Source organism: Notolepis coatsorum (genome assembly GCF_963971535.1).
Source record: "Notolepis coatsorum genome assembly, chromosome: 13".
Lineage (NCBI taxonomy): Eukaryota > Metazoa > Chordata > Actinopteri > Aulopiformes > Paralepididae > Notolepis > Notolepis coatsorum.
In genome coordinates, this window is record NC_140177.1 from 1,103,471 (window position 1) to 1,129,619 (window position 26,149).

The 26,149-nt window shown below is 46.3% G+C and overlaps 1 protein-coding gene across 1 annotated transcript in view; it reads left to right on the plus strand.

Annotated features, from left to right (window-relative positions):
- Window positions 1–25,721, plus strand: part of LOC311238843 (nectin-1-like) — a gene marked incomplete at its 3' end in the record, with an annotated part of 140,481 nt that extends 114,760 nt beyond the window's left edge. Inside the window, exons 2-3 of the mRNA XM_084327044.1 lie at window positions 2,324–2,436; window positions 25,470–25,721. Coding sequence (XP_084183170.1) covers window positions 2,324–2,436; window positions 25,470–25,721 — 365 coding nt within the window. The remainder of the gene's footprint in view (window positions 1–2,323; window positions 2,437–25,469) is intronic.
- Window positions 25,722–26,149: the final 428 nt, after the last annotated feature.

Sequence of the window (26,149 nt, forward strand, 5' to 3'; positions counted from 1 at the left end):
GGGGGAACCCTGCATATATCGGTATCGGTTGATATCGGTTGATATCGGTATCGGAAATTAAGAGTTGGACTATATCGGTATCGGTAAAAAAGCCAATATCGAGCATCCCTACTTACTACCATAGTGTCTTTATACCTGTATTCACTGTACATATTAATACTACAACTCTGTACATACATCTGATTAGCACTATTACTCCGTAGTACTGTCAGGCAGTACTGTCACCCACTCACCAACTCACTCACTCACCCACCCACTCACCCACCCACCCATCCACCCACCCACCCACTCACCCACTCACCCACCCACCCACCCACTCACCCACCCACTCACCCACCCACCCATCCACCCACCCACCCACTCACCCACTCACCCACCCACCCACCCACTCACCCACCCACTCACTCACTCACTCACTCACTCACTCACTCACTCACTCACTCACTCACTCACTCACTCACCCACCCACCCACCCACCCACCCACTCACTCACTCACTCACTCACTCACTCACCCACTCACTCACTCACTCACCCACCCACCCACCCACCCACCCACCCACTCACTCACTCACTCACCCACCCACTCACCCACCCACCCACCCACCCACTCACCCACCCACCCACCCACCCACCCACTCACCCACCCACCCACCCACCCACCCACCCACTCACCCACCCACCCACTCACCCACCCACTCACTCACTCACTCACTCACTCACTCACTCACTCACCCACACACTCACCCGCCCACCCACTCACTCACTCACTCACTCACTCACCCACTCACTCACTCACTCACCCACCCACTCACTCACTCACTCACTCACTCACCCACCCACCCACCCACCCACTCACCCACCCACCCACCCACCCACTCACCCACTCACTCACTCACTCACCCACTCACCCACTCACTCACTCACTCACTCACTCACTCACTCACTCACCCACCCACTCACCCACTCACTCACTCACCCACCCACCCACTCACTCACTCACTCACCCACCCACCCACCCACTCACTCACTCACTCACTCACTCACTCACTCACCCACCCACCCACCCACCATCTCTCTCGGTCCCGTGGCTGTGTCCTCCTCCTGAATACAAACAGGGGATTTCTGTTCAGAATCCTCTCTTTGATTATCTTCTTGGCATCCTTCTTGTGTGTGAAATTGCTTGGAATGCAGCCCCTCCCGGTGTCGGCCTCCAACAGAGAGGACACTGACTCCATCTGTGGTGGCGGCTGCCGACTGGATGATTGGATGATGGAGTTACTCACTCTTGTCAGGGAGCGCTGAGGTAGAACGGCGTGTCGTCTTGTACTGACCGACACACGCTACCTACCTTCACACTGCAGAACAAAAATGGCCCCAAATCTTCTTTCTGATTTGGGCCACTTTCATAATGTCGGCCCTGCCTGCAGTAAATCGGATAACAGGATAGATTTCTTTTGCAACACGAACTCTGCTGAACAGTCTGCACGGCTTTTACGTCACTCGTCTCTCTAGACTGACATTCACTCAAAGTTGAATGTTAAAATTGTATTATATTTACATACTGTAATTCCTCTAATAGTAACCGGGTCTCAAATACAAGTCGGGTCTCTATTAATGGCCGGGTGCGCTCTTGAGCTAAGCAATTATAAGCCGGCCTCCTAATACAAGCCGGGTTACTAATATACTGAGCTGCATACTGAGCTAGTTACTTGATTTCACTTTGAAAACGTTGAAATGACCAGTGACCACCTGTAATAGCACTGTTAACTATTTCATACAGTACTTGGTTTCAATAAATGAACCCAGTACATTTTACTGGGTTCAAACTGACACAAAATGTTGATTTATTCATTATGATCCGTTTGAACATTTGAAATATAGGCCTCCCTGTTATACAGGCCTCCTCCTAATACAAGCCTGGTACCCGCTACAGTTGAAACAAATACAAGCCGGGGTTACTATTAGAGGAATTACGGTAATTACATTTGAACTTAAAATGTCAGCAATAGCGTCAGGTTGTATATTTTATTTGAGTCTAAAAGTGCGGCACATCTGATGAAAATGAAACATGTTAGAACTGTAATAGTATCAAGTACTCGGTACTCGGTATCGGCAAGTGTCCAAATCTAAGTACTTGTACTTGGTCAGGAACAAAGTGGTATCAGTGGTACAAGTTCAAAGACTGATGATGACTCTCTCTCTCTCTCTCTCTCTCTCTCTCTCTCTCTCTCTCTCTCCCCCCTCTCTCTCTCTTCTCTCTCTCTCTCTCTCTCTCTCTTCCCTCTCCCTCCCCCCTCTCTCCCCCCCCCCCCCTCTCTCCAGGGACGTGGTCTCAGAGAGTGAGAGTGGAGGAGGAGCTAGAGGCGTTCCCCACAGAGTCTGTTAATCTCCGCTGTGAGTTCATCGATGGAGGAGCTAAAACCAAACTCACTCAGGTGGGTGAGAGGAGCCTCTTCTGTGTGTTGAGCCGCCAGGCAACCGCTGCCGACCTCCTGTTCTCGCCTGATTGATTGATTGAAAACTTTATTAACAGATTGCAGAATGGGTAGGCTACAATACAAACAACGGCTACGAGGATGCAGACCAAAAGGGAATTGAAAGGGTCCCCCATTTTCAATTCATCAGGACATTCATGACATACAAGACATACAACTATACAGTACTGTGTACAAAAAAAGAAAAAATCTAATGATTTTTTAACGTAGCCTCTGTGAGTGAAGACGCTCTTTGATTGCAGCGAAGAAGAAAAAGACGCTCTCCGATTGGCTAACCCTAACTCTAAGCATAACCACTTCGAAAGAATGCCTAAGCATAACAGAGAATATATGTACAAGGCGGAAGAGACCCTTCGGAGCTAAACCAATCAGAGAGGGTCTTTTCTTCTTCGCTGTACGCGGCCTAGCCAATCAGAGAGCGTCGTCGGAAGCAGAGGCTACGTAAAAAAATCACGCGGGGGGACGGGGTTTGGACATTTATGTGAGGATGGATGACTGAAATAGCTTATATATATTATACTGTATATAAATAATATACACATTGTAGTTTCTGCCTGTGGTTCTAGCTGTTGCTCCATCTTTTCTGTTACAGGACAACATCTCTTAAAGGAACACCTCATTCTAGCATTCCTTTCTGATATAGCACAACATTATATATTTATATTCACACCATACATATATATATATATATGTCTGAATTCATATACCTGCATACAATCCTTCTATATACCTACTTATACACCTACATATAACCCATACAACTCTGAATGATAGCATGTACAAGAATGCTGTATATATACTGTTGTGAAGGGCCAGATTAAACCGAATATATATATTTATTTATATATATATATTTAATTGTATTTGTATATTCTCTAATATTCCCTGATATCCCTTGTATATTCCTTGTACAATATGCATTGAATATCCATTCTAGCCTACTGAACATCCCATAATAGTCTCCATTCTACTATTGGTCGAGACCTTGGTGCCAGGCTGCCATACCCCCCAGACCCAGTTCAAACGTACCGCTCAACATGTACGAACAAGTCCTAGTTCCGCGTAGGAATCTGGCTACCGCACCACTAATGGTACTATTTGTTCATAGTGCGTATATATACTGCGCTACTAAAGTAGGACTTCCTTTTTAGTCCAGTTTCTTACCCTCCAATAGAGTGACAGACGTAAAGACTCCCCGCGACGCCACGTGTGGGAGTAAGGCCAAGTTCGGCCTACCATCGGTATTGAGACATCGTGTATATTAATATTTGAATAGTCATATTTGGCACTATATCGTCGAGTTGGACGTAGTCTATTAAGCTAATAATAGTCTATTCATATGTAGTGCTTCGTGCGGTGAGAATACTATCGTAGTCAGTACCCCCATCGTTTCGGGTAGAACTGGCTGCTTATCCAGGGTGGCCGACCCCATGTGAGGCTGCACCCGAGGAGCCCCAGAGCCGACGAGCGAGTGGACCTGCATACCGGATTATTCTACCGACGACAGCCCGCCTTCCCAGGCACGGATTATGCTTTGTATACAGTGATTATTCTATGGATAAAGACCAACACTGCCGTGTGTTGGAAACCCCCCCCCCCCGGAGAGGACGACAGGTGAGGAGACGCTCTACACGACGAGGTCGCTTCACGTCTCTCCATCGTGGACCGGAGGAAGCCGGCCCACAGAGAGTCCAACTGCTTTCATCTGTGGATCGAGGATCGCTGAGGCACCGAGCCGCACAACCGTGGGTTCTCCCAGGATACCCTCGGCCAGACGGATACAGCCAGACTCTACCCCCCCCCCCCCTTCTCCAGTTGTCTTACAAGCGACCGGTATTCCCCCCTAGTGTATCCAGTTCTATAATCATTAAAGTATCATTGCTATTATTCCTTAAATATTCCAGGTTGTATATTTACCGCCTGCGCCACCAGAGATTGGACGTTCTCTATTGATATACCAACGAATACTCATTTGCCATAAAAGTGCATCCTATTTCAAATCATAAATGTAATTAAGTGATTGCTCTACATACCTTTTGCTATGTATTAATTATTATTAAACGCAGACTTTCGACTTGGTACATTTGTGTTGGATCGTTTCATCTACGTGGGAGTGTTTACCATAATTATTTATGCCTAGTACTGGGTGGCCAGAGTCTAAAGTACAAGAGGTAGTGGTAGTAAGTATCATATCTAACAATACAGTCAGGGAATTGTACCCCTCAGTTACAATTGGTCCTTCGAGCCGGATGGTAATTAGTGTAATATTAATATAGTGTTATTAATATTGAAATGGCCTATGATGAACACTCCACGAAACGATCCTCCTAACCAACGCCCACAGCGCGAACGACGGCTCCCTCAGTACTTAGAGGCTTACGCTGTCAGTCAACAACCTAGTCTTCTACTAACAGTAAACGCGGTAAAACTAGAAAGTAAAAGTATGTCTAACCCCAACGCCCAGACTACCCCGACCATAGAGGCCCCTACGGGTTCTAATGTAACTGACCAAGCTCACGGTGGGGACCAGTGGGAACCAGACATGACTTCACACCCCGCCAGTACTGAAGAAGTAGTCCCCGATGAGTCCCGGGAGGAATACAACGCTACCGAGAGAGAACTCGGCACGGAAGAAGACGGGGAGAGCACCGTGGAGATAGAGCTCCAAGGCTCCGCAAGGAGTACCCCGAGGGAAGGCTCCCCTATACAACCGCCTTCTCCCAGCGAGGCAGAGAGGACCCTACAGCAGGCCTTCCTCATCAGCCTGAACGCCGCTGCTGAACGCGACCGACTGCAGATCCAGCAGCGGAGCGAAGAAGAGCATATACGTCTAGAAATAAGACGCATTCAGATGGAAGAGAATGTGGCCCGAGACCGAGCAGACAGCCAGCGAGCAGCTGCTGGTGCTCTACGGGACGCAGAGCGCGACAGACAGCAAGCGCAACTAATAGAACAGCTGATCAGACGGACAACACCCTCTCCCTCCGCCAGAGGCTCCAGGAACTCGTTTAGACACACCTCCAGGGCGGCATCCCCTAGCCGAGTAAACAACCCTGAACTTGACCAACAGACGAGGTCTATACCCCCCACAGACCACCTCCCCCCACCGGTCCAAGCGAGACCTAGCAACCGGGAAGGAGCAGCATATCCTGTGGAGAGGCTAAACCAGAGACTACAAGCACTGGATGACCTAACTGAAGACGAAGAGGAAGAGGAGGAGAACCACGCCCGACGACAGCACAGTACTCTACCGGACCAGGAGGTCCGGTACAGCCCAGGCTATACTCCCGCGGAGCTGCGCTACAGACCCCCGACTCTATACACGGGTGAGCACGACGCACGACCCGCACCGAGGAACAGCACCTGGACAAGCGGGCCATGGTACACTGCCGGTACCAGCCCATACCAAGGAGCGGGAGGAGACTCGCCTAGGAGGCCTCTCCCCCAACGCTCGCCGATGTATCCACAGTCAGCGTCATACATTGGCACGCCTATGGTACCCGACTTCACCCAAGAGAACCGGGCCCAGTATACAGAACTCCGCATGTGTCTGGAGACCATGTTGGTGGATGTATTGGATGAACGCCATAAATACGCCATCCTACTGAAGCACTTAAAGGTACCCCGCGCACATAATATAGCGCTCGCCTACGCGACTTCCACCACCCCATACACAGCAGCGCTGGTAGCATTGGACCAGAGGTATGGGCGCATATGGGATTACGTGATCCAGGAGATCCGACACATCGACCGCTTACCCCCAGCAATAGACAATCGAGCACTGGACGACCTGTCCATCAGAGTGCAGTCCCTGGTAGGGATGTTGGGAGCGCAGAGAGAGAAGGGGAGGCATGAACTTTACGCCAACTCAAATGTGGAAAGGATCTTGGAGAAGCTGCCGCCCGCTCGACAGGAGCGTTTTAGGCGGCAGAGAGACCACCGAGACCCGAATGGCCCCGAACCGAACCTCCTCGATCTAGCAGACTTCCTGGCGAGAGAAGTCAGCAGCCTACGGCTAGATACATTCGGACGGAGCACCCCTGGCTCCAGAGAAGGAACCAGACGACTAAATGATGGAAGAAGATCGGTGACTGTGATGCACCAATCGGAGTCAGTACCGAGCAGCAGGAGCCACAGTACCCCCTCCAGAACGGAGAAGTGGAAGATAGTGTGCCCCTACTGTGAGAAAGAACACTGGCTAGCGCAATGTGACTCCTTCCCCAAGCTGAACGCGGAGGAAGCAAGTCAATGGATAAAGTCCAACAAGCGCTGTTTTCGCTGTGCGCGCTCACACATGGCAGCCGAATGCCGCTTAAAGAAAAGGTGCACCAAGTGCGATGGAGCCCATCTGGACATACTTCACGACAGTAACAGACGGCGCCCTTCACCCGCACCATCCAGCAGCAAAGCGAGCGTCATGTACATCGATCCCGCCAGCAGCAGTGGAGCCCGAGTACTCCTAAAAGTAGTGCGTGTGACACTAAGCTACCAGAATAAAGTCCTGGACACTTACGCCGTCCTCGATGACGGGTCAGAGAAGACCCTTCTGCTCGCCTCCGCTGCGGCCCAGCTAGGGCTGCGGGGAAGCGAAACCCAAATGACAATTCGGACAATAAGACGAGATTTGAAGACGATAAAGGGCGAGAATGTCTCATTCTCTATCGCAGCAAGCGGCCAGCCTGAGCGACGGTACCAGATTACAGACGCTTTCACCAGCCAAGAAATAGGACTGTCGCGGTACACATACCCCGTCGCCAAGCTGATGGAGAAATATGCACATCTGCGCAAGTTACCGATCCCGCTCATAGACAATGCTATGCCGACCCTGTTGATAGGCTCCGACCATGCAGACCTCATTGTCCCGATAGACCGGGTTCATACCGGACCCCGATCTCTGCCAACGACGAAAGGGCCTACCTGGAAGAGGTAGAGAACCTGTCACAGTGGTGTCAGGAGAACTGCCTCTCCCTGAACGTCAGCAAAACAAAAGAGATGATTGTGGACTTCAGGAGGTCGGGGGTCAAGGACTACAGCCCCCTCAGCATCGACGGGGCACCAGTTGAGAGAGTGAACAGTTTCAAGTACCTCGGAGCCCACATATCCGAGGACTTGACATGGACCACACACATTGACAGTGTTGTGAAGAAGGCACGACAACGCCTCTACTTCCTCAGGCGCCTAAGGAAGTTCCAAGTCAGTCAGAAGATCCTTAGGAACTTCTACTCATGTACAATAGAGAGCATCCTGACCGGCAACATCACCTCCTGGTTTGGGAATAGCACTGCACAAGACCGTAGCAGACTACAAAGAGTGACACGTTCAGCCGAACGCACAATTAGAGGGGGGCTTCCCACCCTCCAGAACATTTACAACAAGCGGTGCAAGGGGAAGGCTAAGAGAATTATTAAGGACTCGAGCCACCCGAACAACTGCCTCTTTGAACTGCTGCCGTCAGGCAAGCGATACCGGAGTCTTATGGCGAGCACAGAAAGACTCAGAAGGAGCTTCTATCCCCAGGCCATCAGGCTGCTAAACGAACAATAATCGCTAAACGAACAATAATCACTATGCAACAACCATCAAATGCACACAGCACACACACCCACACGCACACACACACTCACTCAAACAAACAACACACTGCAGCACCCACTCTCCACACTTTAGATCACACAAACACACTTACACTTTATATTTATTGATAAAGGATTTGCACTACAACTCGTACACCTACTGTGAATTGTACCTAAACTGCACCTTGTCCATTTATGCCTTGCACTATATAGTATTGTATATTAGTACACTGCACAGTATTGTATATTGTATGGTAACTACGTCTACGAACATTGTACATATGTCTAAACTGAACACTGTGACCTCTTTTTTTTCTTCTAATTTTTACTATGTTTTTATTTCATACTTATCTTGTCATGCACAGTCTCTGGAGCGCAACAGTAAGAAGCATTTTGTACAAAAGTATTCTGTACTTCTGTATGACAACTATTAAAGAAACTTGAAACTTGAGGCTGTCCTGCAGCAGTCGAGACCCGTTTGGGATGGACTCTCCAAGGCCCGCTCGCCAAATCTCTCAACCGAAGTACAGCCACTAGATGTCTCCACTCCCGAGTCACAGAGGGAGAAACCGCACTCCTGCAACACGTAGAGTGGCTATGGACCTTGGAACAAATGCCCTTTAAGAACGGAAAGAAAGACATTCGCTCTAAAGATGACATTTACGCCATTCACCTCCTCGAGACAGGGACCAAGAGAGTCCCGGTCAACGGCGTGTTGAGATACGCCACGCCACTCCTGCGGCGAGAAGGAATGCCTACTTTCCACGCCAAGACAGACGCCACAGAACGGTACCTGCTGAACACGGACCGGCGCTTAGCCAAGAACCCCGCCCAAGAGAGTGTATACCGCGGCGAGATTGAGAAGCTCATCACAGCGGGACACGTCACAAAGATGGACATTAAAGAGGCTGACCAGACCACTGAATCGTGATACGTGCCTCACCACAAGGTCCATCACAACGGTAAAGACCGCATAGTATTTAACTGCAGCTACCAGATCGGATCCCAAAATCTGAATAAAGAGTTACTGCCTGGTCCCACACTCGGCCCCTCCCTACTCGGCGTTCTACTCCGCTTCCGCCAGGAAAAGGTGGCCATCAGCGGGGACATTAAAGGAATGTTCCTGCAGGTGAGATTAGTAGAGGAGGACAAGCCCCTGTTACGGTTCCTATGGAGAGAGAAGCCAGGAGATGAGCACCCAGCCATCTACCAATGGGAAGTCCTCCCCTTCGGAACGACGTGCAGCCCCTGCTGTGCTACATTTGCACTACAGAAACATGTAGCAGAGGACCCAGCAGCGGACGAAGAGGTCCGACACAGCGTAAAGAACAGCTTCTACGTAGACAACTGTCTACAAAGCCTTTCAACCCAGGAAGAAGCCGAGGCTCTCCTGATTAAACTCCGCGCCTCATTGATCAAAGGCGGCTTTGATCTCAGGCAGTGGGCCAGCAGCGATCCGCAAGTACTGCGCAGCCTCTCCTCCGAGGACAAGGCAGCCAGCAGCGAGACCTGGATGGCTACAATCCCGGGAGAAGCCCAGGAGATGACCCTGGGATTGGTGTGGCGATTCAAAACAGATTCGCTTCACTACCGACACAAGACCCTGACTACGGAGCAGGGAAGGCCGGCGGCGGCGCCGACCACCAGACGGAGTGTGTACACAACACTCGCCCGACAATATGACCCGCTAGGATGTATTCTACCGTACACCACCAGGGCAAAAATGATTGTACGAGCATTGTGGGACAAGGACCAGGGCTGGGACGACCCCATTCCCGCACACCTTACATCCACCTGGAGAGAGTGGGAGATGGAGCTCCACTCACTCCCAGGCGTTAACATGCGCCGAAGCTACTTCCCACCCACGGTGAGGCCAGAGACATGTAAAATGGACTTACACGTCTTCAGTGACGCCTCAGAGGTCGCATACGGATCAGTAGCCTACTTGCGGGCCCAAGAAGAGGGGGGAGAGATCTACACAGCATTTGTCCTCGCCCGCTCGAGAATAGCCCCACGCAAGCAACAATCTATCCCACGTCTAGAGCTCTGCGCAGCCCTAGCCGGAGCGCACCTAGCCACGCTCATCCAACGTGAGCTCACCATACCGGTGTCTAGAACAATCCTGTGGTCAGATTCCACGACAGTACTCGCCTGGATCAAATCGGACTCATGCAAGTACAAAGTCTTCGTGGGAGTCAGAGTCACCGAGATTCAAGACTTAACCGAAGAGTTAACCGGAGAAACAGAGTGGCGCTACGTTGATACAAAACAGAACCCAGCTGACGTCATCACCCGGGGAAGGCCCCTAGATGACCTCACCCGTCGCAATGTCTACAGTGACGGCCCAGCATTCCTAAAGCTCCCGGAAGGAGAGTGGCCCACGCCTATCCCGAGGGAAGCAAGTCAAGAGGAGGCTGAGAATAAGAAACCTATGTTCTGTGGATTGAGCACTGTTATCTCCGCAGACCCCAACATAGATGATTGCACTACCATAGAGAGTGCACAACAAAGGACATTCCTACTGCACTACCTACCGTCTCTACAGACCCGCCAGAAGTGGGTAAAGGAGAGAGACAATTTGACAGAAGGAACAGTCGTCATGATTATTGATCAATCACTGCCCAGAGCTATGTGGCCGGCCGGCCGCGTAAGCAAAGTGATCACCGGTGCCGACGGCAAGGTCCGAGCAGCTGAAGTGCTTGTCCAGGGTCGCACTTACACCCGTCCCGTGGCGAGGCTCATAGAACTGCCCCGACTCCCAGACACAATCGATGATGACCATGACCCTATAACCCTATGACTTTGTGAAGTTGACTGACCCCTACAGCAAACCCTTATGTGTAAATAGACAACGCGATTAATCTGTCTCTGCTTAACTGATTAGGTCTGGGACCAATCAGGGGGTGGCTGTTGTGAAGGGCCAGATTAAACCGAATATATATATTTATTTATATATATATATTTAATTGTATTTGTATATTCTCTAATATTCCCTGATATCCCTTGTATATTCCTTGTACAATATGCATTGAATATCCATTCTAGCCTACTGAACATCCCATAATAGTCTCCATTCTACTATTGGTCGAGACCTTGGTGCCAGGCTGCCATACCCCCCAGACCCAGTTCAAACGTACCGCTCAACATGTACGAACAAGTCCTAGTTCCGCGTAGGAATCTGGCTACCGCACCACTAGTTTCAAGTTTCTTTAATAGTTGTCATACAGAAGTACAGAATACTTTTGTACAAAATGCTTCTTACTGTTGCGCTCCAGAGACTGTGCATGACAAGATAAGTATGAAATAAAAACATAGTAAAAATTAGAAGAAAAAAAAAGAGGTCACAGTGTTCAGTTTAGACATATGTACAATGTTCGTAGACGTAGTTACCATACAATATACAATACTGTGCAGTGTACTAATATACAATACTATATAGTGCAAGGCATAAATGGACGAGGTGCAGTTTAGGTACAATTCACAGTAGGTGTACGAGTTGTAGTGCAAATCCTTTATCAATAAATATAAAGTGTAAGTGTGTTTGTGTGATCTAAAGTGTGGAGAGTGGGTGCTGCAGTGTGTTGTTTGTTTGAGTGAGTGTGTGTGTGCGTGTGGGTGTGTGTGCTGTGTGCATTTGATGGTTGTTGCATAGTGATTATTGTTCGTTTAGCGATTATTGTTCGTTTAGCAGCCTGATGGCCTGGGGATAGAAGCTCCTTCTGAGTCTTTCTGTGCTCGCCATAAGACTCCGGTATCGCTTGCCTGACGGCAGCAGTTCAAAGAGGCAGTTGTTCGGGTGGCTCGAGTCCTTAATAATTCTCTTAGCCTTCCCCTTGCACCGCTTGTTGTAAATGTTCTGGAGGGTGGGAAGCCCCCCTCTAATTGTGCGTTCGGCTGAACGTGTCACTCTTTGTAGTCTGCTACGGTCTTGTGCAGTGCTATTCCCAAACCAGGAGGTGATGTTGCCGGTCAGGATGCTCTCTATTGTACATGAGTAGAAGTTCCTAAGGATCTTCTGACTGACTTGGAACTTCCTTAGGCGCCTGAGGAAGTAGAGGCGTTGTCGTGCCTTCTTCACAACACTGTCAATGTGTGTGGTCCATGTCAAGTCCTCGGATATGTGGGCTCCGAGGTACTTGAAACTGTTCACTCTCTCAACTGGTGCCCCGTCGATGCTGAGGGGGCTGTAGTCCTTGACCCCCGACCTCCTGAAGTCCACAATCATCTCTTTTGTTTTGCTGACATTCAGGGAGAGGCAGTTCTCCTGACACCACTGTGACAGGTTCTCTACCTCTTCCAGGTAGGCCCTTTCGTCGTTGGCAGAGATCAGGCCCACCACTACTGTGTCATCAGCAAATTTGATGATGGTGTTGTTGTTCCGCTGTGCTACGCAGTCATGTGTGTACAGGGAGTAGAGGAGGGGGCTCAGAACACAGCCCTGGGGGGCCCCTATGTTGAGCGTGATGGATGAGGAGGTGCAGTTGCCGGCTCTTACCACCTGGGGTCTGCCCGTCAGGAAGTCCAGGACCCACTGGCACAGGTCATAGTTCAAGCCCAGGTCCCTGAGCTTGGCTATGAGTTTGGAGGGGACTATGGTATTGAATGCTGAGCTGTAGTCGATGAACAGCATTCTCACATAGTTCCCCTTCCTCTTGTCCAGATGTGATGCTGCTGTGTGCAGCACATGGGCTATGGCGTCCTCCGTGGACCTGTTGGGGCGATATGCAAATTGCAGAGGGTCCAGGTTGATGGGGAGGGAGGAACAGATGTAGCCCTTCACTAGCTTCTCAAAGCACTTCATGGCTATGGAGGTGAGGGCTACAGGGCGGTAGTCGTTGAGGCAAGCGGGCGTAGATTTTTTGGGTACAGGGATGATGGTGGACTTCTTCAGACAGGTGGGGATGACGGCCTGTTCCAAGGACAGGTTGAAGATGTCAGTGAATACCGGGGCCAGTTGGTCGGCACAGACTTTTAGGACGCGGCCGGGGATGCCGTCCGGTCCTGCTGCCTTCCTGATATCCACTTTTTTAAAGATCCGTCTCACCTCATGCTCTGTTACCCTGAACACTGAGTCTCCATCAGCAGACCCCCCCCCCCCCCATTGCCGTGGTTTGTAGGCTGGTGTTGTTATTCACAGCCTCAAACCTCGCATAGAAGGAGTTGAGATCATTTGCTAAGGAGATGTCACTGTTCAGTTTGAGGGGGGTTCCTTTGTAGTCTGTCATTGTTCTGAGGCCCTGCCACATGCCTCTAGAGTCAGCCTGTTCAAACTGAAGTTCAACTTTATCCCTGTAACGCCGTTTTGCCTCTATTACTGCTCTCCTGACGTTGTATCTTGCCATCTTGTGTTCTTCCATGTTGCCTGTCACCAGCCCGGTGTTGTATGCTGATGTGCGCACTTTCAGAGCCTCACGGACGGATTTGTCTACCCAGGGCTTTTGGTTTGGGTAGATATTAATTTTGGTGGTGGGGATTATTACTTCTACCTGAGTACAGACATAGTCAATCACCGTTTCGGTGTATTCGTTAATATTGGCTGTGTTATCACGGAGTACACTCCATTCTGTGCTTCCCAGCACTGCTTGGAGTGACTCTACTGACGTCACGGTCCAACGCTTAACCTCTCGCGAGACCACCGGCGTTCGCTTGAGACACTGTTTGTACTTAGGCAAAAGAAAAATTGCTGCGTGATCGCTTTTACCGAATGGACTAAGAGCCTGTGACTTGTACCCATTCTTAAATTGCGAGTATACATGGTCTAATATGTTCTCGCCTCTGGTGGGACAGGTCACATGCTGATAGAAATTCGGCAGCACCTTTTTAAGACGCGCGCTGTTGAAATCCCCCAAGACCAAAATGGCCGCGTCAACGTTAGCTGCCTGGAGTTTGTTTACCTCGTCGTGAAGTTTTGAAAGTGCAACCTCAGTGTTCGCGTGTGGTGGAATGTACACTCCGATGAGGATGATGGACGTTAACTCTCTTGGGAGGAAGAAGGGTCGACATTTTATCGTGATAAACTCCAGGTCTGGGGAGCAGTGGTTAGTCATTTCCTTTGTGTTGCCTAAATCGCACCACTCCTTGTTTATCATGAAGGCAATGCCGCCTCCTTTCTTCTTTAGTGACTCTAATGCCGTCCGGTCTTTTCGTAGAACGAAGAAGTGGTCTGCCGGTTCTATTGCATGGTTCGGGACATCTGGACTCAGCCAAGTTTCTGTGAAACAGAGGACGTTACAATCCCGAATGTCCCTCTGGAATTGGATCCTTGCTCTGATGTCGTCCAATTTGTTTCCTATCGATTGCACATTGGCCAACAATATGCTGGGCAATGTGGTTCTGTGTCGTTTGGACCTCAGTCTGTTCCGGACCCCGGCTCTCTTTCCTCGTCTTCGCGGCAGCTTTTTGTCTTGTCCGTGGCCGGCATAACAAAGGATCTCGTCGGGCCATTTCTGCTGTTCAGCGATCCGATCCAGAGAGCAATCCAAACGGTAAGTTTTTCTTAATCCAATGTCAATGATTGACTGACGGTCATACACATATAATGCACCAACAGTTGGTGCAAATAAAACTCCTAATACTATAAAAATTAACAAAATAAAGCACAGTCTCGTCGGAGCGATCAGAAAGGCAGCCATCACAGCAGCGCCAGTTCCTAATGGTACTATTTGTTCATAGTGCGTATATATACTGCGCTACTAAAGTAGGACTTCCTTTTTAGTCCAGTTTCTTACCCTCCAATAGAGTGACAGACGTAAAGCCTCCCCGCGACGCCACGTGTGGGAGTAAGGCCAAGTTCGGCCTACCATCGGTATTGAGACATCGTGTATATTAATATTTGAATAGTCATATTTGGCACTATATCGTCGAGTTGGACGTAGTCTATTAAGCTAATAATAGTCTATTCATATGTAGTGCTTCGTGCGGTGAGAATACTATCGTAGTCAGTACCCCCATCGTTTCGGGTAGAACTGGCTGCTTATCCAGGGTGGCCGACCCCATGTGAGGCTGCACCCGAGGAGCCCCAGAGCCGACGAGCGAGTGGACCTGCATACCGGATTATTCTACCGACGACAGCCCGCCTTCCCAGGCACGGATTATGCTTTGTATACAGTGATTATTCTATGGATAAAGACCAACACTGCCGTGTGTTGGAAACCCCCCCCCCGGAGAGGACGACAGGTGAGGAGACGCTCTACACGACGAGGTCGCTTCACGTCTCTCCATCGTGGACCGGAGGAAGCCGGCCCACAGAGAGTCCAACTGCTTTCATCTGTGGATCGAGGATCGCTGAGGCACCGAGCCGCACAACCGTGGGTTCTCCCAGGATACCCTCGGCCAGACGGATACAGCCAGACTCTACCCCCCCCCCCCTTCTCCAGTTGTCTTACAAGCGACCGGAATTCCCCCCTAGTGTATCCAGTTCTATAATCATTAAAGTATCATTGCTATTATTCCTTAAATATTCCAGGTTGTATATTTACCGCCTGCGCCACCAGAGATTGGACGTTCTCTATTGATATACCAACGAATACTCATTTGCCATAAAAGTGCATCCTATTTCAAATCATAAATGTAATTAAGTGATTGCTCTACATACCTTTTGCTATGTATTAATTATTATTAAACGCAGACTTTCGACTTGGTACATTTGTGTTGGATCGTTTCATCTACGTGGGAGTGTTTACCATAATTATTTATGCCTAGTACTGGGTGGCCAGAGTCTAAAGTACAAGAGGTAGTGGTAGTAAGTATCATATCTAACAATACAGTCAGGGAATTGTACCCCTCAGTTACATATACTATATAATACAGTATATATTCTTTTTTAAATGTATTCTTACCATATATATCTATCGGCATCTGTCTACAGGTATATGCCTGCATGTAATCCTTTTTACATATCTGTAGATATGTGAGAGTGGAGGATCATATGAAGGAATGACAAGTAGGGTACTGCACAGAGGGGAGCCCTCAAACCCGTTCGAGATAAAGACCGGAGTGAGACAAGGCTGCCTGCTGTCCCCCTTCTTGTTCCTGCTGGCCATTGATTGGACCATGAAGAAGACAACCGAATGAGCCAGAAACGGCATCCAGTGGACACTGATGCACCAGCTTGAAGACCTCGATTTTGCAGATGACCTAGCTCTCTTATCACACAGTCACCAGCAAATGCAACAAAAGACCAACAAACTAAAGGAAACAGCCTCAACTCTAGGAATGAAGATCAATAGGGTAAAAACCAAGATTATGAAGATCAACACAAAGTTCCAGCAAAACATTGAACTAGAGGGAGAGGCCATCGAAGAAACTAACTCCTTCACCTACCTTGGGAGCGTAGTAGATACAGCGGGTGGCACAGAAGAAGACACCAGAGTGCGAATCGGAAAAGCAAGAACGGCATACAACTAGGGGTGGACGGTATAAACGGTATACGGTATGAACGGTATGAATTTGCGCTACGGTATGGATTTAGACTATACCTTGTGACCGGTAGAGCAACAGGAGGGATGGGGCTGCCAGGAGCGGAGCCAACGCCAGCCCGCCGAGACAGGGCTCCACAGTGCGACTATTTTACTCTGATTTCCCCCTAAAAATAGATATGTGCGAACTGGAAAAATGTTTTACGAGCACAGAGGCTTTGCGTAGTGGGCGTGTCAACCCGCAATTGTCATTTCATAATAGACACGGAACAGAGCAGACCTTCAATTCTAGAAGCAAACTAGCACTTCAGCCCTGCGCTGCACACAGCTGTGTGTGACAACTTCTCTCGCGAGTCACGCAGTTTCTATGTGCTATGTAAACTCTGCGTCGGATCCAATGGTCTAACATGCTTTGCATCCTCGCCATTCTGGAATGCCCACGTCGCGCTAAAACCTTATGTAATGTTAACTGTTGATGTAGACTCGGAAAGCTAACGTTAGCTCCACTCATAGCAGCCTGTTGATGTAGCCTCAGCAAGCCAACGCCGGCTCCACCCCTAGCAGCCCTCCCCCTCACTCTCTCTCTCCCCCTCCCTCTCTCTCTCTCTCTCTCTCTCTCTCTCTCTCTCTCTCTCTGCTAACAATCCTGATTCGATTCTTGAACCTATTTCATTCCAAAGGAATATATTGATGGACATTAGCTATAGTATATAGCTCAGCAGCTGTAACGGAATACTTTTATTTTTTTATTATTTATGTTTCAACAATGACAAAAAAAGCCAGCGGTGGACCGACATAGCAAACGCTGTCACTGTTTACTTGTGTACGGACATGGTTCCTTTTCAAACTGTCGATCGAAAGGGCTTTAAAGACATGGTCAAAGCACTGGATCCAAGATACGCGTTACCTGCCCGCAGACACTTGAGAAAAGGTTTTGCATTTTTCTATTGCAGTTTTGCACAATAAATGTTCTTAAAATACCTCTGTACTATGTGAAATATGTCCCTGTAATACAAGAGTACAGTAATAGCTGCCAGTGTTTTACCCCTTCAGAAGCATGTATATAGACATTTTAAGATAAGTTAATATACCGTGATATATACCGTTACCGTCTACGCTTCAAACTATACGGTGATATACATTTTAGACTATACCGTCCAGCCCTACCTACATACAAACTACTTGGTCGAGTATGGAGGTCTCGCGAAATAAAAACCAACACAAAGCTGAGGATCTTTAACTCCAATGTTAAATCAGTCCTCCTGTATGGCTCGGAGACCTGGAAGACAACTGTAGGGCTGAAGCAGAAAGTACAGTCCTTCATAAATTCCTGCCTCCGCCGCATTCTAAGAGTGAGATGGCCAAATGTCATTACAAATCTGGACCTGTGGGAGCGCACAAAACTACCCCCGCCAGAAGAAATAAAGAAGAGAAAGTGGATGTGGATAGGCCATACCCTGAGAAAGGAAGACACAAACATCACCCGGCGAGCCCTACGATGGAACCCACCTGGAAAGAGGAAACACGGCAGGCCTCGAAACACCTGGCGCTGTTCTTGCGAAGAGGAAATGAAAGAGGCTGGACTGGGATGGCACAACATCGTTCGGGAGGCCAAAAACCGTGCAACATGTGTCAGTGGCCTATGCTCCGCAGGGAGTGCAAAGGCTTAAGTCAAAGTCAAGATACTATATCTGTATGGGATGTCGGATATTATCGGCCGATATTGGCATTAAAATGTGATATCGGAAATTATCGGTATCGGTTTTCACATTCTTTCTTTCTTTTTTTTCTTTTTACATTTATTTAACCTTTAACCTTTATTTACCGAGGCAAGCAAGTAAGAACAAATTCTGATTTAATTTATTGTCAAAAGTATGCATAATGTTGTGTTAATTCCACGACAAGAGATATGTAATGTTAATTACCTGAAATGATTCTGTTTTTGGGGGGGGGGGAAACCCTGCATATATCAGTATCGGTTGATATCGGTATAGGAAATTAAGAGTTGGACAATCGGTATATCGGTATCGGTAAAAAAAGCCAATATCGAACATCCCTAATCTGCACATCTATACATAACCCTTACCTACCCTGAATTACTCAGTAGTACTAATTTATATATTTTACATAAAGTTTAATCACCTATACATTGTATATTACTATTGCACTTATATACTGTTACATTTAATAATAATAATAATAATAATAATAATAATAATAATAATAATAATAATAACTAGACAATTCCGCGCGGGGGAAATTGTGAAAGTGTGGGTGACGCCTGTGCACCGCCGGCCAACGGGGGAGAGGGTCTCTCGCGAGTCTCTATGACAAATGGTTCAAAGGATACAAAAAGGGGGCGCGGCCTAAGGATCGGGGGAGTGGTCAACATAGACCAATCAAAGAGGATATCCCTACTGAGTGCAATGACACAACCCGCAACACTATTACACAATATTACACTATTACACACTATTACACACTATTACACACTATTACACACTATTACACTATTACACACTATTACACTATTACACACTATTACACTATTACACACTATTACACTATTACACACTATTACACTATTACACACTATTACACACTATTACACTATTACACACTATTACACTATTACACACTATTACACTATTACACTATTACACACTATTACACTATTACACTATTACACACTATTACACTATTACACTATTACACACTATTACACTATTACACACTATTACACTATTACACTATTACACACTATTACACTATTACACACTATTACACTATTACACACTATTACACACTATTACACTATTACACACTATTACACTATTACACACTATTACACTATTACACACTATTACACTATTACACTATTACACACTATAACACTTACACTATTACACACTATTACACTATTACACACTATTGCACTATTACACTATTACACTATTACACACTATTACACTATTACACACTATTACACTATTACACTATTACACACTATTACACTATTACACACTATTACACTATTACACTATTGCACACTATTACACTATTACACACTATTACACTATTACACACTATTACACTATTACACTATTACACACTATTACACTATTACACACTATTACACTATTACACTATTACACACTATTACACTATTACACACTATTACACTATTACACTATTACACACTATTACACTATTACACACTATTACACACTATTACACTATTACACTATTACACACTATTACACACTATTACACTATTACACTATTACACACTATTACACACTATTACACTATTACACTATTACACACTATTACACTATTACACACTATTACACACTATTACACACTATTACACTATTACACTATTACACACTATTACACTATTACACACTATTACACTATTACACACTATTACACACTATTACACTATTACACACTATTACACTATTACACTATTACACACTATTACACTATTAGACACTATTACACTATTACACACTATTACACTATTACACACTATTACACTATTACACACTATTACACTATTACACACTATTACACACTATTACACACTATTACACTATTACACACTATTACACACTACAAGACAGAGGGCGCTGTCCAGCAATTCAGTAGTGCAACACAGTGATGGCCAATGATGGGTTAAGTGGATGATGTCATTGGCAGGTCAGCTCAGCCATGAGCCCTGAGCCTCACAGCTGTTAAGCCTGAACCAATCAGCCATGAGCACAATGACTTGCATATTCTGAAATTTCTTTACATGACTGCATTGTCACGTTGATTAAAAGAAAACTATAAGAGATGAAGCGTTGTGACTCGCACAAGAGCACTACAACGAGTAGGCGAAGGGTTGTGCGCGAGATTGTGGCATTCGTGCGATATTGTGGCACTCCTTCGGCGATCGGAACAGAAGGCTAAAAAAAAATTGATTTCTAGAGGGCGATTGCATGGCGGTCAATGGGGAGGAGAACCTTCAAACAAATGGTCGTCAGTTGAGATAGAAATGTCCAATTCCATTTATTTTTCTTTTGTGAGCGGGATGACAGCCGTGTCATCGTTTTGATGTGTTTGTTTTATTTCTACGTCCAAAATTGAGATCACACTCGCAATTCACCCAAGGTAGGGGGAAAAAGATTATTTCAGCTGCTACACTCTAAATTGCAATGCATTCCCAATGGGACCGAAATTTTACCGTTTAAAGTCGATTCGTAGCCAGACGGTGCGGTGAAACTTTTACGAGTTCGAAGACCGCAGTTGCCATAGGCAAGCCGCTCGTTTTGATACCTTTCACGTGTATGGTGCGCGAACGCTTACGTGTTGCAAAGTGTTTGAAACTCTAAATTGCACTGTATTTCCGAAATTTTCCCGTTTAAAGTCGATTCGTAGCCAGACGGTGCGGTGAAACTTTACGAGTTCGAATAGCATATCGAGTTGGAGCAAGCCGGTCGTTTTGATACCTTTCACGTGTATGGGGCGCGAACGCTCTGGCACGAGTGTGTTGGCAAAATCGGTGGAATAAAGAATAAATAAAAAGAGTATAGATATGTATAGTGTGGGTTGCAACCTGGCTTCGCCAGGTCACCCACACTAAAATCGGTGGAATAAAGAATAAATAAAAAGAGTATAGATATGTATAGTGTGGGTTGCAACCTGGCTTCGCCAGGTCACCCACACTAATAATAATACTTTATTTGTATAGCACCTTTCATACAAGAAATGCAGCTCAAAGTGCTTCACAGTAGTAAAAAAAAAAAGACATAAAATTAGCAAAACCAAATCACAGTCCTCTCTGTTTGCGGCTCGATCGTCACACATAAAATAAGACTATTTTAAAAATGATAAAAGAGTAGCAAAATAGTGCAATAGTGTGTAGTGCAATAAGTTTGAACAGTTAGTCAAATAGACAGAGCACTGTTACATTTGCACTCTGGTTGGATGCCAGACTTCTTTTCATTGTACTGTACTTGTGCTAATCTAATCGAATCTAATCGAATCGAATCTAATTACGATTAAGGCACAATTGCCCTATTTTATACGACATTGCCAAGAGAAGGAATGTCTTCCAAACAGAAGGGGGGTTTGTCTATTTTTAGCTAAATTGCAACGGCTGTTTGATAAATTAAAAAGGCGGCTTATGTTTTGCATTTATATTTTCTTTTTAACCACCTCTAAACTGAAATGAAGAAAAGCTACAAAAGGTGATCTCAATACAGCTACGAAATACTTACATAGTGATGTCATAATGAAATAGAAAGGATAGAAAGGGATTCTAAATAATGCCTCCATACTGGCATCCATACGGTCATCCATGTTGTCATCCATGTTGTCATCCATACTGTCATATATTTATGTCCCTTTACATTTCCAAGGCAATCCTTTGTTTTCACGTGATGTCACAATTGACCATATTTATATTTAAATGTATTCATGCTCAGGTTGGGTTCCTCTCTCCACCCTGTTTGGTGACATGAGAGCAAAAAAACATCCGCCGTGTAAATATGGTCAATGGACCTCCAGATGCCATTTTGCGTCCCCTTCTAGTAAGCATTGGGTCCTGATGAAATCCAGGACACAATGGGGCGAGAGGAACACAATGTAGTCATGTCCAATGGGTCTCTCCAGAACACTATGTAATCATGTCGAATGGGTCTCTCCAGAACACTATGTAATCATGTCGACTCGGTCTCTCCAGAACACTATGTAATCATGTCGAATGGGTCTCTCCAGAACACTATGTAATCATGTCGAATGGGTCTCTCCAGAACACTATGTAATCATGTCGAATGGGTCTCTCCAGAACACTATGTAATCATGTCGAATGGGTCTCTCCAGAACACTATGTAATCATGTCGACTCGGTCTCTCCAGAACACTATGTAATCATGTTGAATGGGTCTCTCCAGAACACTATGTAATCATGTCGAATGGGTCTCTCCAGAACACTATGTAATCATGTCGACTCGGTCTCTCCAGAACACTATGTAATCATGTCGACTCGGTCTCTCCAGAACACTATGTAATCATGTCGAATGGGTCTCTCCAGAACACTATGTAATCATGTCGAATGGGTCTCTCCAGAACACTATGTAATCATGTCGACTGGGTCTCTCCAGAACACTATGTAATCATGTCGAATGGGTCTCTCCAGAACACTATGTAATCATGTCGAATGGGTCTCTCCAGAACACTATGTAATCATGTCGAATGGGTCTCTCCAGAACACTATGTAATCATGTCGAATGGGTCTCTCCAGAACACAATGTAATCATGTCATGTCGAATGGGTCTCTCCAGAAACGGAAAGAGGTCCTTGAAATGGTTGTTTTCTGGCTGGCCTCATGTTTAATCTATTAATTGATTCATGGCTTTTAACTCGCAGGGATAATTGGATTGACGCCGTGTTTCCTGCAGACACATCCATTCAGCCTTTAACTACAGTTCAACAGAGGAAGAGAACAATCAAATGGCAATAGAGAGAAAGTTTTGGGTGGAAGTGTAATCCCCTCAATAGACTTTATTAAGACCATACCTCCCCCATCGTCAGGCATGCGGCGCGTTAGTAAATCAATTCTTACCGTTAAAGCTGAATTGATGAATGTTGGTAAAGTTCTTCAGACCACTGTTGGTGCTGGACGGTAAAGGTCGCCTTCATGAGCTGGTGTTGTTTTTACCTGCTGGCACTTCGTCATAAATCCATGTCTACAGACTGTATGGATTAATGTTGCGTTTTTTTCTTCTAAAATGTAGCCAAGAGTAAAGACCCTAATCCTGTCAAAACAGCAGTCATAGTGTATATTTTCAGCGTTGTTAGTTTACCAATAGGTTAAAGTGTTATTAGTGAAATATTCATTTTTGAAATGCATTCATTTACAATCGATTATCCACCATTTTATATCCGCGCCGCAATTCTGTTTGTAGTCATATGAGGAGACGAGGCCTTGAGCTTTGAATGATCGTTGACATTTCGAAAGAAAAACGACATTACCCAGCTCATGCCAGCTTCCTGCAAGCAAATTACTTGTGGATGAATTTTTTTTTATTTCTCTTATTTTTCTGGATCATCTACCACAAAACTGAACGTTATTGGCATATAGACAGTTCGTTTGTTTACCTTCTGTGAACATTTAGCAAAAATCCACGTTGCTAACCGATTCAAAATGGCGGAGCAGTTTCCATTATAAAGAAATAACTGTACTTTACAGTAGATTTCATTCACGGTTCTTGCTGCATTTGCCAAACTACAGTGTGTAGAAACGAACGCCTTTTTACATGTCGTACTGCAAACAGTGTCTGTCAAATGAGCCATACCATTTTCCCCCATAGCTATAATATAGAATATACAAATAGCTCCGCAAAGATCACGAATTATCGTGAAAACAGTCACGAAAAGCTGGCCTACTGTGACCGCAGGATGCGCGGCCAGCGTGGCAGAGAAAGAGTTAAGGGGGGAGTGAGTTTAACTCGCAGTACCGCTTACTGCCACAGTCACTTCACAACACACAGTGGATATTACTCGCGGACCTCCGTTACACTATGATGCCCGAATTTCCCCAAGGGATCAATAAATGAGTATCTTATCTTCTGGTCGGCTCTCTCCAGCAGACCAGCAGGAGTATTTTTAAGTTTAAAAAGATGTTTAAAAACAGGGTTCTAGAATCTTAGGGCGTTTTCACACCTGTAGTTCGTTTGCTTTGTTCCGATTCAGGGAGACACAGGGACTATAATGATACAATGTTGCACTTGTCCCTTAGTTCGTTTGTGTTCACAGCGGACCAAAACAAACGCACGCACGAGCAAACTGTCACTCATTGGTCAGATTTTGGGGTGTCCCCCCCCCCCCTCCTAACCCTGAATCTCCGCGTTACATTGAAATCGGGGAGGGGAGAGCGGGGGGAGCAAATGAATGAATGTGGATGAGAGCCGTGATGTAAGTGGTTGCAGATACGGCTGTGGGGGTGCTAGAGACATGATCGAATAGACTTGTATGCGCCAGAATCTCCTGAACACGGCGCGAGCCCTTCCTAATCGATCAGAACTAATTCGGCAGCGAAAAAGCCCATTTTTAAGCTGAGCATCCCCCATGCACATGCGCCCTGGACTGTTCCATCAGAGGGGGGGAGCTTCGGTGGCCAGTGTCCTTTCAGCCGAACAGGATAATGAAACAATGATCCCACTAAATGACCAGACGCGTCTTATGGCGACATCTACAATTACCTCATCTCCAGGTAGACTAATGTTTATATTTAAGTGCAGTGGTCTGTAGCCACTCACACTACCACCGAAGCTCCCCCCTCTGATGGAACAGTCCAGGGCGCGTGTGCGTTGCGTCATCATGCAGCGTGTATACAGTACGGCAAGTGAGTTGTGTCGGTTTGTTAAATAGATTGCATTCTCACAGCGTACGAGTCGCGTCGGGTTCGTTTGGAAGTGCGCCGAGATCACCCTCTCTAGGTGGTCTCGGCCCGCTTGTTTTGTTCCGCAACAGAATGTGATTGCTGTGTTCATATATGCCCAACTGAACCGAAATAGGGGGTAAACGCTCCAGGTTTCGGAACAACAGCTCCAAACGAGCTAGGTGTGAAAACGCCCTTATAGTAAAATTTTACCTACAATCTTTTTTTTCTTTTCTTTTTTTTTCTACCATGAAACTCTGGTATTGCAGATGATTTTTTTATTTTCCTATGTTGGCTTATGTTCTTTTCAGGAAAGTTTTTTTTGTTGATTTTTGATTGTTGATTTTAATTTTTTTGTTTGTTATATTTTGAAAACTTTAACTTTTTTGAATTCGTTTTTTGAATTAGGGGTAGGTTGCTCTATAAGCCTTCGGCTTCAAACTTATCCTTTTCGTTTGTTTATTTGTGAAAATGTTCGAACAATTATTTGTTTGTTTATTTATTTGTAAACATTCGAAATAAAATAATTCATTCATTCATTCATTCTCCCCAGGTGTCGTGGATCTGGGAGCCCGTCGAGGGCCAGAGGGACAACATCGCCGTCTTCCACCCCATCTACGGGCAGAGTTTCCCCGACTCGCCCTTCAAAGAGCGGGTCCGCTTCCTCCAGGGGGACCTGGTGCACCCGTCCATCCAGATCTCCGAGCTGAAGATGTCCGACGCCGGCCGCTACACCTGCGAGTACGCCACCTACCCCTCTGGGAATGAGCAAGGCACCACCAACCTGGTCATGCTTGGTGAGTAGATTAAGTAGTAACGTGTTTTAAAGGGGAACTATTTTACTATTTCTTTCACTATTTGGGCACTTTTACACAATTCCTGTGAGTCTATGGAACACCTCTGTAATATATATGTTTTTTTTATTCATTGTTTTGTATTTCTAATCAAGTCCTCAAAAACAGCATTTTTCTACCTCAAGATCTCGAGCCGTTTTGAGCCGTGTGGAGAGAGAGGCTGTGTGGGCTCCTGGTCAGGGTCCAGCCACTGTGTGGAGCTCATCTTCTATCTCAACATTAACATGCAGCGGTGTCTTTCTGACATCACATATCGCGGACATTTTCAAATGACTCAGTTCAGTGAGGGTGAATATTGTGAGAGGAGAATTGGAAGAATGCGCCAATATGAGAATTTTGAGACATAGATCATATTAATATAAGTTCACATAGCTAGGAA